The sequence below is a fragment of the Eptatretus burgeri genome, chromosome 1, assembly GCF_056783735.1.
Source record: "Eptatretus burgeri isolate ZD-2024b chromosome 1, Ebu_testis_v1, whole genome shotgun sequence".
NCBI classification, from domain to species: domain Eukaryota; kingdom Metazoa; phylum Chordata; class Myxini; order Myxiniformes; family Myxinidae; genus Eptatretus; species Eptatretus burgeri.
Genome location: NC_140961.1, coordinates 129,656,566 through 129,674,829, shown reverse-complemented (window position 1 = coordinate 129,674,829; position 18,264 = coordinate 129,656,566). Strand labels below are relative to the sequence as shown.

The 18,264-nt window shown below is 43.4% G+C and overlaps 1 protein-coding gene and 1 long non-coding RNA gene across 7 annotated transcripts in view; one reads left to right on the top strand and one right to left on the bottom strand.

The window, feature by feature from the left end:
- LOC147035409 (uncharacterized) overlaps positions 1-18,264 on the bottom strand; it is a 116,575-nt gene that overhangs the window by 41,349 nt on the left and 56,962 nt on the right. For 3 of the 4 annotated variants that reach the window (XR_015062340.1, XR_015062337.1, XR_015062333.1), the window contains exons 4-5: positions 1,223-1,353; positions 166-306 (exon numbers count right to left, since the gene is read on the bottom strand). This is a non-coding gene — a long non-coding RNA (uncharacterized LOC147035409). Of the gene's footprint in view, positions 1-165; positions 307-1,222; positions 1,358-18,264 lie in introns of all 4 variants that reach the window. The other variant, XR_015062342.1, reaches the window with a different exon arrangement.
- The window catches only part of LOC147035411 (lysyl oxidase homolog 2-like), a 201,714-nt gene that overhangs the window by 175,827 nt on the left and 7,623 nt on the right, over positions 1-18,264 (top strand). Inside the window, exons 10-12 of one of the 3 annotated variants that reach the window (XM_085897886.1) lie at positions 87-330; positions 2,995-3,110; positions 8,279-8,415. In XM_085897886.1, coding sequence (XP_085754012.1) covers positions 87-330; positions 2,995-3,110; positions 8,279-8,415 — 497 coding nt within the window. Of the gene's footprint in view, positions 1-86; positions 331-1,210; positions 3,111-8,278; positions 8,416-18,264 lie in introns of those variants that run through there. The other 2 variants (XM_085897904.1, XM_085897895.1) reach the window with 2 other exon arrangements.

The window sequence follows — 18,264 nt, the reverse complement described above, 5'->3', positions numbered from 1 at the left end:
TAACTGAACGCCAACGTTTTGCTATGTGCTGTGTATCAGGTGGTTCATACGATGTGCTTCATGCTATGAAGTGTGTTGTGTGGCAGGGGCTCCAGACCTGGTGGTGAGTGCAGCAGCAGTACAACAGACTGCATATCTGGAAGACAGGCCCCTGCATATACTTACCTGTGCAGCAGAGGAGAACTGCCTTGCAAGCAGCGCTGCAGACATGCGCTGGCCGTACGGCTCACGACGCCTCCTTCGCTTTTCCTCCCAGATTTACAACATCGGCCGTTCTGACTTCCGTCCCAAACTCAGCCGACAGGCCTGGGTGTGGCATCAGTGTCACATGTATGGACAATAATTCTATGGGCATAAGGAAATTGATAGTGGAATAGTTGGAGTATATCTGCTTCTCTCTCCCGATAGTATATAAAAAATTTTTTACTTTACTTTTCATTTCCTTGAGCAAATTTATATAATAAGATCCAATGTCTGTGTGTCAGTTTTGAATCTCCTCCCAAACCACGCATCATAAAAAGTTGAAAATGATGCCATATTTATCGCCAAGGACTTGGTCAGTGTAGGATCAAAGAAAAATTTGATTCCAATAAAAACATATTAATTATTCACATCGACGTGTGCCTGGACAAAGCAAGCATGAGCTATACTTCTTGTGGCTTGGCGACAAGTTGCCAGATGCGGTTGATTTGGCTGTCAAGTGACATCAGTGCACAAGTTCCCCATTCTTAGAATTAAAAAATATAAGTATGTAATTAGAGCTACCAAGCAAGCCACAAAACAGCGAGCCTGGGTCCCACGGTCTTCCGAGTGTGACGTTGAGGTTCAAAGGAAAAGGGGAGATATAAAGAAGTGAAGGTAAGGAAAGTAAGAAAAGTGAAAAGGGGATGAGAGGGTTGGAAGATGTGAAGAAGCAGGAGAAAAAGAAGAGATGAGAAGTTGATCAAGTTAAAATAAAAAGTATTATTAACGCTTCGATAGAAGTTATTGGAGAGGTCATGAGTGGAGATTCATTTTGATTCGTGATGAATTAAATGATACTGATTATAAACTTTAAATGTTCCTATTAAATTGTGATCTGATGCCATGCTCACAGGTTAAAATCCCGTGTGCTGGATTGATTTCTCTCGTTTATTAATGTTCATGTAATTCGAGTAAAAGTCCACTGATATCGCTTATAATTTCCTTGTATACTTACCTGTCTGTGCAGCAGAGTACTTACCTGTGCAGCAGTCCAACATTATTGGTGATATCGGTAGAATGCTCGTTGCATCTCCTGGCGATATAAGGCAACTTGTCTGGTTCAAGCAGCGACTGAGCTTGGCCATCCAGCGGGGAAACACCATTCGCATTCTGGCTTCGGCATGGGAAGAACAAAATACCGCAATAACACCATTTTAAAGTCTGTATTTTTAGGGGGTGTGGAGGTTTTACTTTTTTTGTTATTGTCTCTTTAAAAAAAAAAAAAAATTAAAAAAAACTTCCATTTAGTTGGTTGGAATTTTATTTTTTTAATTATTTATTTTTTACTTAAATTATTTTTTTTTAACATTTATTTATTTCCATACCTTAAAAAATAAAAGAAGAATTTTTTTATACTCTACTTTTCATTTCCTTGTTACCTCCACCACCGAAGATGGACCGAGGTTATGTTTTCATCCAAAACTATCTGTATGTCTATCTGTTTATCTGTCTGTGAGCAGAACATCTCAAAAAGTTATGGATTTCGATGAAACTTGGTGGCAAGGTTGGGTGTGTAACAAGGGAGAATTTATAAAATTTGGGGGAAGATCTGGATCTGGACCCAGAAACTAGAATGAAAATAAAAAATTTAAACAGGTTTTTCACCATTAAGAGTTACGGCCAAAATGATATAAAGGACGATGTCAAAAAAGTTGTGGACGGTTTATGACAAAACTAGGCGGATGAGTTGGATGGGTGACAAGAACAAGCCGATTACATTTTGATTAAGGTCTAGATCAGTGTTTCTCAACTTTTTTTGTCCCACGCCCCACTTTGATTTTCAAAAAAATCGTACACACCACTATGATTGGAGACACTACAGTATATACTACATATGTATTCAAAAGGCTTCATTAAAACTTTATTGCAAATTTTATTCAGTTGCTACTCACTTCAATGGGAGCCCTGCCCTTGACACTGGCTGCAGGTTTATTTGATTCGAAGAACCAATTTTGTCAGTTTCAGCCTTAAATCACCACGTTTCGTGATTTCCAGTCGATTTCTCTTAGCTTTCTCTCTTTCTCTCGAAAGCGATCATATATTAATTCATTAATTCTGAATCCTCATGCCCCACCAAAATATTGCCACGCCCCACCTTGAGAAACACTGGTCGAGATGCAGATCTGGCCTATCGGTGGGATACAAAACGTAAACTGTTCAGCCTGGCGGAGGTATGCACTCTACTGAGTGCCGTTCTAGCTCTATTGGTAAAATAACAACTTGCATGAAACTTAAGGAGTGTTCACATAGAAGGGTAGCTCCCAAGTTTTGAGAGCTGAGGTGTGTGTGTGAACACAAGTTAGTCTGTCAGAGCTTCGAACCAGTTAACCCGTCTGGGACCATGGATTAGCAGCTCGGTGCAAGTCTGTGTGAACATGGCACAAACATTTGATCACGTGTGACTCGTTATCTGAGGGTCTCGAGGCAACAGTAATCACAAGTCTCCTTTCCAAGCCTCCACCAGCATGCCTTCTCATGAAGTCATCCCTCCCTGCCATCTGGTCTGCATTGAACATTTTCATGTGAACAGTAAAACCTGACTATGGATCAGAATCCTTTATATCCCAACCAGTTCTCACTATTTCGCAGCTACTGATGCACAACAGTTTGGTACGACGTCAGAATAGTCAGGCTACAAGAATTAACAAAAATTTGCTAAAAGTGAAGTAATAGGAATCAATGCATGAGTATTGACTCTGCTGACAAATAATTAAGGTTTACTATCTGAGATTAATTATCTTTGCTTTGCAGGCACTACCACAGCATGGAGGTCTTCACACATTATGACTTGCTGAGCCTCAATGGTACGAAGGTTGCCGAGGGTCACAAGGCCAGTTTTTGCCTTGAAGACACAGCCTGCGAAGATGGTAAATCCTGCACATGAAAATGGGTTGTGATTTCAAAGATTTCTTGCTTTCTAAAAAAACCGATGCCTCGAGGTGACTTTTGTTTGTATGCAGCACAACGCTGCGGGGTAGCATTATTAGCTGATGTCTGCGCCTATGCCGCTGATGCAATTCCCTCCACTGGTTAGGACAGGAATTTGGCCATTAGAGGTGATAGGTCACCTACTTGTCGCAAAAGACACCATGGTATCTTTAAATTCCACCAATGAATGCTGGCAAGCGGGAAGCCATTTAACATCCATCCGAGGGACGGCACACACATTGATGAATCACCCTGCCTGTGAAACACTGTGATGACAGTTTATAGCTGGGTCGGGATTTCAACCCAGGCTAGACGGCTTAGAGGTGAGTGTACCTACCTCAAGGTCATCCTGTCAGCCCATTATTTACCCTCAGGTTTGAGGAGCTGTACCCTCCCCCCCCCCCCCAACCGTCATCCTATATTCCTTTCTCGGTCTTCTCAATCCACAACCTCAAGCCTCTTCATTTTCTCTCATACTCCATGCTTCACTTTCTTTAATCATTTCAAATTGAATTTACAACCCCCCTCACACCAGCACATCCCCACTTTCCCCGATACTGAATTTAGATGATTCTTAAGTGGCATATAAAGTGCAGAGCATGCTATCAGCTTTTTTTCCATGTGATACAGAAGTAGATCTGGGATAGGTTTGGGGAAGTGGGAGGAGATGGGGTCGGGGAGGGATGGGTTTAAACTTTAAATGGTCTTGTCAACTCTCCCTCTCACTTTTTTGTATATTCAAATCAACAATTACACCTTAAGCAGTTGTCTTTGTAAGGTTCATAGTATGCAATGATATGAGATTCATGGTAAGCATGTCCACCTTTAGGGAGGGGATTTAACCAGATATACTTTTACACCCATCAGGAAGTCTTGGTAAACTGAAATAACTTGCTAATGGACTTTTGCAAGGCTATGCAGGGAAAACTAGATGCATAAACGGTATTAGGCCTATCAATGCCTAGATGCTTAATTCACACTCCATAAACTTAAATGATGAAATTTATTATCCTGTGTACTAAACTCGTACATTTATTAGTCCCCTACCGGTTTCACCAGAGGGGACTATAGGTTTGCTCTCAGTCTGTCATACCTGTGGTTTTTCAGACTTTTTTCCCATACCCATTAACATATTCAACTGCAACTTGGTACATGCCTTTACTATAATAAGTTACAGAAGTGGTTCGAGTTTCAGGGCATTTCATCAATTTTTCACAGAGTTATGCCCTTTTTGGACTTTGAAAATATCACATCGGTAGGGGACGTATTGCAAAGCAATTGTTGTTCTTGTTTTATCCAGTTTAACATCCAAACCCTTTTAACATTAATGGCAGGGAATTTGGCCAAGGTACCAGCACACAATGACCTACACTTTGAGGGATACAATATGATCTTTAATGTCTCCAAACCGAAATGTGGATGGAGCGGCCGGCTTTACATCATTCCCATATAAACAACGGTGTGCTCCGAGATGCAGTTTTCCTGCTGGCACTGCATAAGGGCTGCAGTTTATTTAGTTAGATTGGAGTTAACAGGAAAACAAATCCATCACCTGGTAGCTCGGAGGCAAGCATACAACTAAATGAGCCGTCCTACTGTCCCTCAGCCAACAACAAACACCTTTCTATGGAAATCACCCATTTAGGTATTAAACGGCTCTTCTTCGAAAAGAAAAACTTATTTATTTCTGAGACCTCATGGGATCGGGTGCATTCAAGCTTTTGCACTGTTTCCTTTCACCAAGTTTGAACAAGCACCGTCAGGGATGCCAGTCCATTATCCTCACTAACATGCCACCACAACACCCTTTAAATGGAATGTTGGAAAATGGAACGAAGGAAATGCTCCAGACACTACATGAAAATGTAATGGTATTTTGTTCTGGTGCGCTTCTACAGCCTCACTACAAAGCTTCATTTCTTTAGCAGTCAGTATGTCCCTGCTCCATCACAATTGTCACATTTGGGGGCCTGTACAGCATTGCCAAGGCATGCAGCTTTTTGAGCATTCCGAAACAGTGCAGCATGATGTGGCCATCAGCCGAAACTTATAAGCAACTTGGTTTTGTCTAAATTTATTCTTCATCATCGCTTCCAAAAAGAAACCTGACAAAGAAGTCATAATTGAGGATTTAGAATATATTTGGGAGCATTTTTTGTTTCTATTGTGAATATCCTGGTTTTGGTTTGATGGCTAGTGGTGGGCTTGGGATCCTAGGGTCCTGGGTTCAAATCCCGCTTGGCTGTTGAATTAATACTAGGTAGGGTTTACTCAGCCTGTCATCCTTCTGAGGTCGGCAAAATGAGTGCCAGCATGCTGGTATACTGTGTCGGAGTGGTGACCCGTCCAGGATTGTGCCCAATAGCCCAGGAGACTGCTTTGGCAGCACCAACGTTCTGCACAGAGTATGGTCCCAATGGATGGATGGATTGTGAATATTATTCACAACTTATTTCATACTTCACACATGCTAATATAATGGACACAAGATGTAGACAGTGCAGAATTATGATCCAAGTGAACCACAAATGTTGGGCTCTGAGTTTGCTCAATGAGGATAAAAGGAACTTCCTCGTGATTCACATTGTAAGTTGAAGTCTGGCTGTGAATAATCTTTATCCACATTTAAAACTAGAACAGCACTCGGTAGAGCACATACTGTTCCTCCGCCAGGCTGAAAAGTTTACGTTTTGTATCCCACTGATGGGCTGGATCTGCATCCTAATTGTCACACACCAAAAACGAATTGGCTTGTTCTTCTCATCTCCCCAACTCATCCACAACTTTTTGAGATATCGTGCTATGTATCATTTTTATCCCTATTTTTCAATCGTGAAGAATCGCTGAAAAGATTCCAGTAGCCGGATCTGTTCCCCCAATTTTTCTCGAATCCGTCCATAACTTTTTGAGACATCTTGCTCACAGACAGACAAACAGACAGCAGTGAAAACATAACCTCTCATCCACCTTCAGTGGTGGAGGTAAAAAGCATATCTGGAATAATAGTCCCAGCTGAATCTGTGTTAATGTGAAATCAGATCTCATGAGCAAACATCAACATACGAGAACCCCAAGGTCATAATGAACGGCACACATGTTGGAAAGGAGCTTGCAAACAAACACTTTGTATATATCCAGCACATTTCTATGTTGCAAAATTATTTGAGAATTTTCATTCTGCCATGTATCTGTCGGTTTACTATTGTATAACATTGTTCCAAACGATCCTGTATTGTTTCCCAGAATTCATCAAATTTGGTTGGTCATTGTTTGACCATATGTTAGTTTCTATACAACCCCCACAGCCTCAATAATGTGAACATCTGGACTTTGTGCAAGCCTTGGCAGGTTACTGTGTTCCTTCGGCCTATTCACCATCACAAAATGTTTTCAACACATGTTTGAAATCCAATTCTGCTCAATGAGGCTTCTTCCTAGGAGAATTGGATCGATTCCTCAGATAATCTTTTCAAATGATGGATGAGACTCTGCTTGTACTTGTACCATGCAGTAGGAAGGGTACCATACATTTTGTGTCGAACAATGAGAGTACTGCTAAAATCATCCACCAACATGTGCATCCACATCCCATTGATCCGCATTCTCACGTCACATGTTTTATGTTATCTATCTATAATTCCAGCAATCTGTGTGTGTGTGTGTGTGTGTGTGTGTGTGTGTGTGTGTGTGTGTGTGTGTGTGTGTGTGTGTGTGTGTGTGTGTGTGTGTGTGTGTGTGCGTGCGTGCGTGTCTGTGACCGCTGTTTCTCGACAACTACTGGTCCGATCTAATTGAAACTTGCCAGCTATATTGCTGGGGACCTGAGGATGTGCCTTTTCAAGGTTTGATATTAATCGGACAAGTGCTTCACAAGTTATGGCCATTTATTTACCAAACCAATGACAAGACACGTTGCTGCGTAGGCGTGGCTCCGTAGGCCGGTGCACAGCCGGCTGACGATGACGTCACGGGCCGTGCCGGTTACGATGGGGATCGGTGCCTTAGTTACCGTGGCGTAGGAGTGGCAATGGTCAATGGCAGCGAATGTCATGGCAAGCAAAGACAGGGAGGTAAACTTGATTTTAATTTGGATTTTAATTAACTCTGTGTGTGTAAGTATCACAGCAGTTGTGACTTCAATGCAAGCGATAATTCGTGGAATGATGTGAACATTCCGTACGGGCACGCACCACTTCCGGATATTGATGACTTACTGTATTCTAATAATTTCTCGACTTCTTATCCGCATTTATAGATAAACACAATGCCCCAATCCAGTCGTGGTTTACGAGAGCGAAGGAACGGGCTGTGTGGTTGTTGTTTCTGGCTCGCGGTTTGAATTTTTTTTTTTTTTTTTTGCACGTACGGCCACGCACGTACGGGCACGCACGAGTACTTTATAAAGAAAGTTCAAACAACTTAACAAATGCATTACGGTGATGTTGAAATCTGAGTGAGAATAAGTTAAAATTTTCAAAATGTTTCATTTCACTCATTTTAAGTGAAGGTTCACACCACAGCGTCTCACACTGAGCTTCGCAACGAAGCGGAAGTGATTTTTGCTTCCACCTTATGAAAGCAGCAAGGATGGTTCACGAAGCTGATGCTACCTGACTTCCAACCAGGTGGAAGACGACCTCGGACAAATTATTGAGTGAATAGAGCGGAATGTTTTTGAAGTACGACATGTTGTTTTTTGATTAAATCTGGCAGCAAAGCAACAGGTTAAAATGCCTCATCTATAACAGATACGAAATGCTGTTCATCACTTGGAAAAATACTCTTCCTTAAAAAAAAAACAAATTCCAGGACTTCTCGATTGCCAAATGGATAACCTCAGCTGTTTACTTTTCTGTTTGTATATATTTAAACTTGCACAGTATATTTACATTTAATTGAGCAAAGTTGATTCTAAACTGTTCATTACATGCATTTCCGATCGAAATATTAAAATATTGCTCATTTTTAGTGAAGGTATTTTTGACAAAAAGTGAATCGTTCATAAAGTGTAAACAAATTCCTTCAAGATCCCAAGTATTCAATGTTGCATCTTTTGCTCTTGTTAAGTTGTGTTGTAGTTGATTTCAATTTATCTTTCTCCTAACAGGCATCAGCAAACGTTATGCTTGTGCCAACTTTGGAGAGCAAGGTATAACGGTCGGCTGCTACGACACGTATCGACATGACATCGATTGTCAGTGGGTGGACATCACAGATGTCTCTCCTGGAGACTACATCTTCCAAGTAATACTGCGCAGGCATAGACTGAAAAATGATGCACGTCCACATTGCAATATCTTTTTCCATACTAATCTTCCTCCACTCCGATCACCACCTCTCATGTTTTTTGCTTTTATTACCTCTGCCACCAAAGGTGAAGGAGGTTATGTTTTCACCCCTCTCTGTCTGTCTGTCTGTTTGTTTGTTTGTTTACAGGATATCTCAAAAAGTTTGGACGGATCCGGATGAAGTTTTGTGGACAGGTTTGGTGTGTGACAAGGACGAACTGATTAGATTTTGGTGAAGATCTGGTTCCGGATCTGACTACTAGAATTTTTAAAGCAATTTTTCACCATTGAGAGATCCGGCCAAAAACGATATATAGCACGATATCTCAAAAATGTATTTGGCTCGATATTTTCTCGTGGATCAGGCATTACATGGTGGAGGTATGCGCTCTACCGAGTGCCCTTCTAGTTTTACACATTGTATTCACACCTTTCTATAAACCGAGCACTCCACACAAATTTTCCTTCACTGATGGACCATAAAGGCTACACGTGCCCCAAACTGATATCAAAAAATAATTGTGTGAGGCTGGGTAAAAAATTTGCGTAAAAAGGAAATTTTTGGCACATCAAACCAACTCATTGGTCATGTGGACAAAATCAAGTCTGACATTTCAACGACAGAATAGTCTTCCATTGGGTCTAATGTTTAGTAATCTTGTCCTGTCTTAGTCCAAGTTTAAAACCACTCTATGGTTATATCTTTCAACTTCAGACTTGTTAACATGACATTCATTAGACGGATGTCCTTTTGGTATCCTTAATGGAAGGACAAGACTGCTAATTACTTACACACACAAGGAACTTTGTCACAGGAGGAGGCTATTTGGCCCATCTTGCATGTGCTGCATCAACCCCTGTATCCACCACCCATCCATACACAAGCTATATACAAGTCCTGACAATATCCCTATCGACAGATACCAATGCATCCAGATAGCTATCTAATTCCCATTTAAACCTATCCACTGCCTCTACTGGCATGACCTTTCCACAGAGACCATTGTATGTATGAACCACTCTCAGATGAAAGACCCCTACCTTACTTAGATTTTAATGAGTATGCTTATTAAATGAGTATGCTCCACTTGTCTAGTTCACTCTGCTGAAACGTAGTGATGGCATTGCTGAAGGGTGAAACATGACTCATGGCTTCTCTGGTGAAAAGTTGTGATAATCTCATTCCTAGTCATGGCACCTGGGCACCCACCTGTGTGTTTACGTGATATGGTGGAAACTAAGCACATAGTACCCAGAATAGTATTGGTGTCATCCCGGTATTGGCTGTGCACAACTCTGACTCCAGGTGGTCAAACCTGGCCCCCACTAAAGTGCATGCCATTTCGGATTTGGGTACTCTCCACAAATCACCATTCTTTGAATGAAGCTCTCCACTTGTCTATTTCACGCTGCTAATTGGACCTTTTTTGTATACAAAGTTGAGGCTTGTGAAGAGCTAGCACACTGAACGGATCAGGACGTGACAAAAACAGGATGTATAGAAGGGCACTCGGTAGAGCGCATACCTCCTCCTCACAATGTCTGATCCACGAGGACAAATGAGGCCCATTACGTTTTTGGCCCTATCTCGCAATGGTCATGAAGAATCACTTAAAAAATTAAATAATTCTCGTATCCAGATCCGGATCTTCATGGAAATTGAATCAATTAGTCCTTGCCACACACCTAACCTCTCCACCAAGTTTCATCCGAATCTGTCCACAACTTTTTGAGTTATCATGCTATATATTAATTTAGCACGATCTCTCAATGGTGAAGAATCACTTAAAAAAAAAAATTTTGTCGTCAGATCCAGATCCGGATCTTCACCAAAATCTAATCATTTTGTCTTTGTTACACCTCCAATCTGTCCACAACATTTCATCCAGATACGTCCACAACTTTTTGAGATATCCTGCACACAGCCAAACAACCAAACAGACAAATTGGGGTGAAAACATAACCTCCTCCACCTTCGGTGGTGGAGATAAATATGCATGCATGGAGAAGGAAAGTCCAAGGAGGAAAAACTGAAAAATTAGGAGGGATTTGGGTGGTTTAACGAGGGTAGAAAAGATCCTGGTTTTGGATTGGGGACAATCTGAGATGGTAGTGAACAGCTGTCTTGAAGACCTGGAGGGATGGATGAGATTTAAGTTAATTCCACAGGTGCGGAAAAAAGAGGAACAAATGAGAGGAGGTGAGCAGTGATCCTGGATTTAGGTAGTTTTACCAGAAGAGGGCTGAAGGTGGACCGTGTGAGCCCCAAAGAAACCCAGGGGGACAAAGCATGGAAAGAGCAGAAGGTGCAAGGCCAAAAAGGAGGCGGTAGAAGACAGAGAGACCACCGACCTGTCTGTGATGGCGAGGTGATAAGCTCATAGATTCAACTTTAACATGGGAGATTCCAATGATCTTGAAGGCTTTGGTTTCCATGGCGTCAAGCTGAGCAAAATGTGAGGTAGAGAGGAGCCAGCCCAGGGGGGAGAGCAGTACTCCATCAAGTTGCAGATGAAGGTCTTGTAGGTGGATAGTTCAGGTGTGCCAAGGAAGGACTTTTTACGATGGAGGATGCCCAGTCCACAGCTGGCGTTGGAGGCCAACGTTGAAATGTGGTTTGTCGAAGAAAGATCATGGCTGATAGTGGGACCCAGGAGTTTGAATGACTGAACCTCCTCAAGAGTATTGTGACAAAAGTAGATGTGAGGGTTTGCCAGCTGGTCCGTCGGAGAGAGATAGTGAGAGTGAGAGATTTGTCAGGATTTAAAGACATATTCCAAATATTTTACCAATTTGTGATTTTTCAGGGTCTGAAGAAAGGGAAGAGGCTGCAGCCTGCCTGTCTGAAGGATGAGGAGGAATGTCAGGCAGAGGGTGGCAACATCAGCATTTAGATAGAGGATTTTCCAGAGAGTCAGAGAGATCATTAATGGAGATCAGGAACAGGTCCTGAACACTGCCTTGGGGCACTCCAGTCTTGACAGGGAGAGGAGATGAAAGGATTCCATTGAATGGCACACGTTGGCTACGAGAGTAGAGGAAGTTAGTAAGCCATGTGTGCAGGTGGCCTTGAATCCCATTGGCAGAGAGTTTGGAGAGTAAGGCAGGATGCCAGACTGTATCAAAAGCATGAGATATGTCCAGAGAGACAGCCCTGATCTGATGTCTGAAATTGAGGGTCAACATCCATTGTTGGGTGAGTAGAAGCAGCATGCCCTAGGTGGAGTGACCTGGTTTGAAACCATATTGATGATCTGAGATGAGGTTGTTGGAGAAAAGGAAGGTTTTCATATCAACTGTGATGCCGATTCCATTGCCTTGCTGATGATTGGAAACAAGGTGATAAGTCTGTAGTTGAGGGGATCAGTTTTTGCACCTCTTATATGTAGTGCAGTGATGTTGGTAAATTTCCAAGCAGATGGAAGATGACTGAGCACAAATGACAGGGTGAAAGGGGCAGAGAGAGGATGTGCAAGACCAGCAGAGCAGGTTTTTATGACACATGGCCTGATGCCGTCGAGAGTTCAAAGAAACTTCTTGACCTTCTCAGGTATAAAAGACATGAAGTCCAGGAGCAGTTGGGTATGACAAGGAAGGATTGATACCAAGAGTGGAGGGTTGGGGACACAAGATTTGGAAGCAAGCACAGAATTGAGGTATTCGGCTTTTCCACGAGTGGAGTCGGCGATGGTGCCATTTGAAGAGGGGAGGGATGGAAGGGGAGCATACACCAGAGACAGACTTAACAAGATGCCACCAGGTTTTAGAGGAGGGAGACAAATTTGAAAGTTCATTCTTGACGATGGGCAGATGTTGTTTTGTGGCTCTTCTGAGAGTGGACACACACTTGTTGCGGACCTTTTGGAATGCACTGAGATTGGCTTCGGTCTGATTTACTTTCCAGGAAGAGAAGGCCAGTTTTTTCAGGGCAATTACCTCACCACATGATTCAGTGTTTTATGGGCGTGAAGAATGGTCGGATAATTGAAGACAATATGGGATGAATCTGTGCATGAGAGACAGCATGATTCTGTGGAAGAATTTCCAGGCTGAGTTAACATCAGGGTCAGTAGATATGGGTGGGAGAGAGAGAGTGAGGGCAAGGGGGAGAGAGGGAGAGATGGCTGCTTTTGCAGTCCCTGCTAATCTGCTCGATGAACTGCCAGACTCGCTGGCATTGACGTAGCTCTCTTAGAAGAGCCAGAGAGAAATTGACTTTCACAAGCATGATCAGGTGAACCAATTGGAGCAGAGAAAGAGCAGCAGACATTTGTGGGAAAGTTACTCAAAATCTAGTCCAGAAGGGCAGATTTGCCATTGGAAGTTGTCCGGGTGGAAATGTTCATAGATTGTGTCAGTCTTTTGCTGACGTGCCATGGTTGGGGAGAGAGGTACCAATACCCAGCCAAGTTGCATGGTGACAATTGAAATTGCCACAAATAAGGAAGAGAGAGTTGGGAAGAGTGGTTAAAACTTTGTCCATTTTGTCTGAGAGAGGGATGCAGATGGAGTTGTCACTGTTATGAGGACAGTACAACACACAGATGACCAAGAGGGGGTAGCGGAAGTCATGATGGCCCAAACCAGACAAAATGATGTCACGACCTGGCCACTGTGTGCTTCCCCTTGGTGCAAATATGTACTTTAAATGTTGTTAAATGAAGCAATTCATGGTGTGGTTCCTCTAGGCTCAGTCACCAGGATCCTCCAGAATGGCCTGTGGTGGGGAGGGGGGAGGGGGGCTCACAAGGCACCAGTCCAAATCACTCTCTCTTAACGTTGTAAATTAGATGTGATCACTTTCCTCCAAAACAAGTATTTCCCTCGCTGCTTCAGAACAATGAATATTGCCTTGGCCATTGAACACGGTCACCATTTTCATTCAACTCCTCACAAGAAAAATGTCCAGCCAGCCACCAGCAACAGTGATTGCAATTTGTGCTTCAGCCTCATTTTGGGTGATTCAAATAATTTTGAGAGATTTCGATTACAGAATCCAGGAGACACAGATGTGATATACCCGTTGCTGTGTGTTTTGCAAGTGCATAACTAAAACAGCATTTTATAATTACGAATAGCTCTGTGTACTATCAACAAGCACGAGAGTAATGCAAAGTAAAACTAGAGAGCATCTCAAATGAAAAGCTCATTCATGTCTGCGTTGTACTCCCAACTAAACTTGACGAAAACATCAACGAAAAAATGCAAATTTTTAAAATTAGTGTTCTCCATGTTCTCATAATTAAGGGTTGTTGAAAATTTGATGGCAAAAGCTCAAATGGTAAAGAAGTTATGGCCTGGACACACCCACTGAAGCTAAAATGGGTAAATATATCATGAAATAAGGAAGATATATATATATATATATACATATATATATATATATATATATATATATATATATACATATATATATATATATATACATATATATATACATATATATATATATATATATATATATATATATATATATATATATATATATATATATATATATATATATATATATATATATATATATATATATATATATATATATATATATATATATATATATATAGTTGCAGTTCTGCAAAACTGCATGCCACTAAGGCAATGGCACCCAACATGCAGTGATCCCCAGGCAGTTATTTCATGAGTCTTCCCCTCATGTCTAATGGGTTAACAGGACGAAGTGCGTTGCGTGGGTCTAATAGCTAGGTCTAATAATTATATTGTTGCGAATCTGGAAGCCATGAGCACACAACATACAGGTTCTATAGATCAGTTATATCGGTAAGTACATGTTGCCAGTTAGGGTCCCGTCCCTGGTCTAACGGGTAATTAAATGTTCCTGCGCTGTGGAGTTATTTTGATAGTTCGGGTTTTTCTTTTATTTTTCAACCAACATCAACGCCGACCACACCGCATCATCCTCACCTTCACTTCGCTTCCTTCACCTCGATCTGGTCGACGTCATGGTGAGCGGAGTTCAAGGAGCAGTCGCGCGGCGGCCCTCAACCAATCAGCGTGCAACGAGTGGGGTGACCGTCGCCTGGCCAATCAGATCCCGCGACAGGAGGAAAGGGCTCTTTGTGACGTCACCACGCCCCCGGGCCAATCAGGGAGCTTGCCGCCGGTTTTGGCCAGTGAGAGAGACAAAGACCGATTTTGCGCGCCAACACCAGCCAGTGAGAGAGGGAGGGTCGCGAGGAGGCGCCCTCCCCTCTAAAGAGGGGGGGGGTATAATTATAGGCGCGGTCTGTGCGTTCTGAGTTGTTCGGGTTCTGGCGAGAAGGGTGCACAGTTGTTCTGGGTCTGGGGTGGTCTGCGCGTTCGTCGTTGTTCTGGTCCTGGCAAGAAGTGCGCGCACGGGTTCTGGTTCTGGTTCTGACAAGAAGCGTGAACATCTATGCGCAGGGCGATTGCGTTCTAAAAGCGTCTGCGCACGGAGTGGTCGATGCCAGAACGGGTCTTCTCCTGCCAGCCTTCGCCCTGCCGACTTCGTTCGCCTGGATCGCCTGGATCGTGCTGGGGGTCCAGTTCTGCCCCGAGGACCTGGTCCTTGAAGACCGCACGAGGCAGACAGGTCCGAGATAGGCCTCAATAAAGACCATTTGGTCCGATCATTTTGGGTGTGTGCGTGCGTGTGTTCGTGGCGCCAGTCAGATAAGTAGTAAATTGTATGTGTTTTTTGCTTGTGTGTATATACATATACATATATATATATATATATATATACATATATACATATACATATATATATATATATACATATATATATATATATATATATATATATATATATACATATACATATATATATATATATATATATATATATACATATATATATATATATATATATATATATACATATATATGTATATATATATATATATATATATATATATATATATATATATATATATATATATATATATATATATATATATATATATATATATATATATATATATATGCCTTTATTAATATTCGGTTTAACTCTGCTCTTGCATGCTTCCCTCATTCCCCAATTGTGAATAAATACCCCGATTGTTAAATGTTTCAGCTCGTTCGTGTCTATTCCTTCATTGACTTAGTGTGCTGCGTGTTGGGAAATTAGCCAGGCTGTTGCCATTGTAACGGGATATTTGGGACCGACAGATCTTGGCGATGAAACCGCTCAGATCGCACGCGGAACGAGTACGCTAAGCGGCTCGTTCCATACGGGTGCCGTCGAGGGTGAATTTCCCCAGTAGGTTGGACCACGTGGGCATTTAGGTAAATTGAAATTGGCAATCGACCCTACCCTACGTGGTCTGTCTATTGGCGAACTTTGGTCCAATAAGGGACCTGTACTTTTCCGAAAAGGTTCGATCTAAATTCCGGGCGATCGGTCGAGCCGACTCTACTGCTCCATCTAGCGGTCGTGCTCGTGGCCAACACCCGGCCCCGCAACAATACCTCTATGTTCTTTTCAATCCTCATTTCCATCCAACCCTTTCTTTTTATCCATGATACAAATCGAAGCAAGCACACATAACACGATAACGGAGAACCGCACAGCCCGATGAGAATTACCACCTGAACAAGTGCGCGCATGGCGCACCCTTTCATTCAAATCTGCACGCTAATTTACAATGGTGTCTCACCTTGCTCAACCTTCGCTCACCAAAAGCTCATGACCTCGACCACCAACATCTCCCGCACATGGGAAAGGTCATCCCACACTTCCTCACACCTCCGCATCGATACAGTTCGCCACCAATCAGAGGCGTGCTGCACAGCCCAGGCAGCTTGGGCCGCGTGGCATGAAGACGGGCCAAGCACATGAAGAGCACCAACCGCAGCTCGCGGGAGGTGCCCCAACCAGGCATGCAGGACCGACACGACCCTCATCCAGTCGCCAGAACTCGGCCCGGGAGTTCGGTGCAAGGCCATGTCGGTGAAAGGCCGTGTGAATGAGACTGCTTCCGGCCCCAGGAGCCTGGCAGGGCAGGGACCCAATAGGGGAGCACAATTCGGATGATGGAGCGTCGCTTTGGGTCGTCACCCCACCCTTCACCCAGGGCTTATAAAAGGCGGATCGCGAAGCCGTCCTCTCTCTCTCTCTGTCTCTGTCTCTGTCTCTGTCTCTGTCTCTGTCTCTGTCTCTGTCTCTGTCTCTCTCTCTCTCTCTCTCTCTCTCTCTCTCTCTCTCTCTCTCTCTCTCTCTCTCTCTCTCTCTCTCTCTCTCTCTCTCTCTCTCTCTCTCTCTCTCTCTCTCTCTCTCTCTCTCTCTCTCTCTCTCTCTCTCTCTCTCTCTCTCTCTCTCTCTCTCTCTCTCTCTCTCTCTCTCTCTCTCTCTCTCTCTCTCTCTCTCTCTCTCTCTCTCTCTCTCTCTCTCTCTCTCTCTCTCTCTCTCTCTCTCTCTCTCTCTCTCTCTCTCTCTCTCTCTCTCTCTCTCTCTCTCTCTCTCTCTCTCTCTCTCTCTCTCTCTCTCTCTCTCTCTCTCTCTCTCTCTCTCTCTCTCTGTCTCTCTGTCTCTCTGTCTCTCTGTCTCTCTGTCTCTCTGTCTCTGTCTCTGTCTCTGTCTCTGTCTCTGTCTCTCTCTCTGTCTCTGTCTCTGTCTCTGTCTCTGTCTCTGTCTCTGTCTCTGTCTCTGTCTCTGCACTTCCTCGCCTGCCTGCCTGCCTGCCTGCCTCGCCTTCTCCGCCTCTCTGCTCCGCCCTCTCTTTACTGCACGTTGTTGTCTGCCTGTTACTGCATCTACACTCGGGGTTGGTGTGCAACAGACATTCATGTGGACCAGTGTGGAGCAAATGTTTCCACGAGCCCCAGCAAAGTGATTAAGCAGGAGATAACATGCCGACTATTAAGGTTGGATCGCTCAAGTGGAGCGTCCCCCAAAGCGTACTGGGTTGCGACCGCGCCAGGTATTGCGAGACTGTTTGTCCTCATCTGCTCTCCTTCCTTCTGGCTATCTAATCTTCATTGTGTGTGTGTGTGTGTGTGTGTGTGTGTGTGTGTGTGTGTGTGTGTGTGTGTGTGTGTGTGTGTGTGTGTGTGACGGCGCCTGTCGTAGCATAAGTTAAGATTGTAGAAGATATAACGGGATAAGTCTGCTCTGTGTCTGCTTTGTAAATTACTTGCCTTTTGTCACACCCCACAAATTCCTTGCAATCCCTGCTGTACATAATAATAAACCCCATTCACTGTGCCACATACCTTTCCTCGCCTGATTGTAAATAAATACTTGTGTAGAAATGTTCCCAGCTCGTTTTCATCTTTTCCTTCATTGGTCCAGCATGGTCCGTATCCTGGCCTAGCCGGGACGTTATCCCCCAACGATCTGTTTTTCTCGACGGTGAGTCCTTGGCAGTTACGCTCGGCTGCATATGATCCGGTAAGGTGATCCAGTTTGAACAAGGCGTACCGAGGGCATGTCCCCCAGTAATTAGATCACTTGACCATTAGGTAACCGGCTTCCATAAGGAGGACCCTAAGTCACGTGGTTGAAAAACCAGAGTCAGAGTCAACACCAGGCATGTATGTATATATGTATGTATGTATGTATATACACACACACACACACACACACACACACACACACACACACACACACACACACACACACACACACACACACACACACACACACACACACACACACACACACACACCTGGTGTTGGCTCAGTGGTTAGGGTGGCGACCTGGGATCCAAGGGTCCTGAGTTCAAGCCTCGTTGCCCACTGAATTCCTTCACCAGGGGGTTGACTCAGCCTGCCATCCTTCCGAGGTCGGCAAAATGAGTACCAGCTTGCTGGGGATGATCGAGTC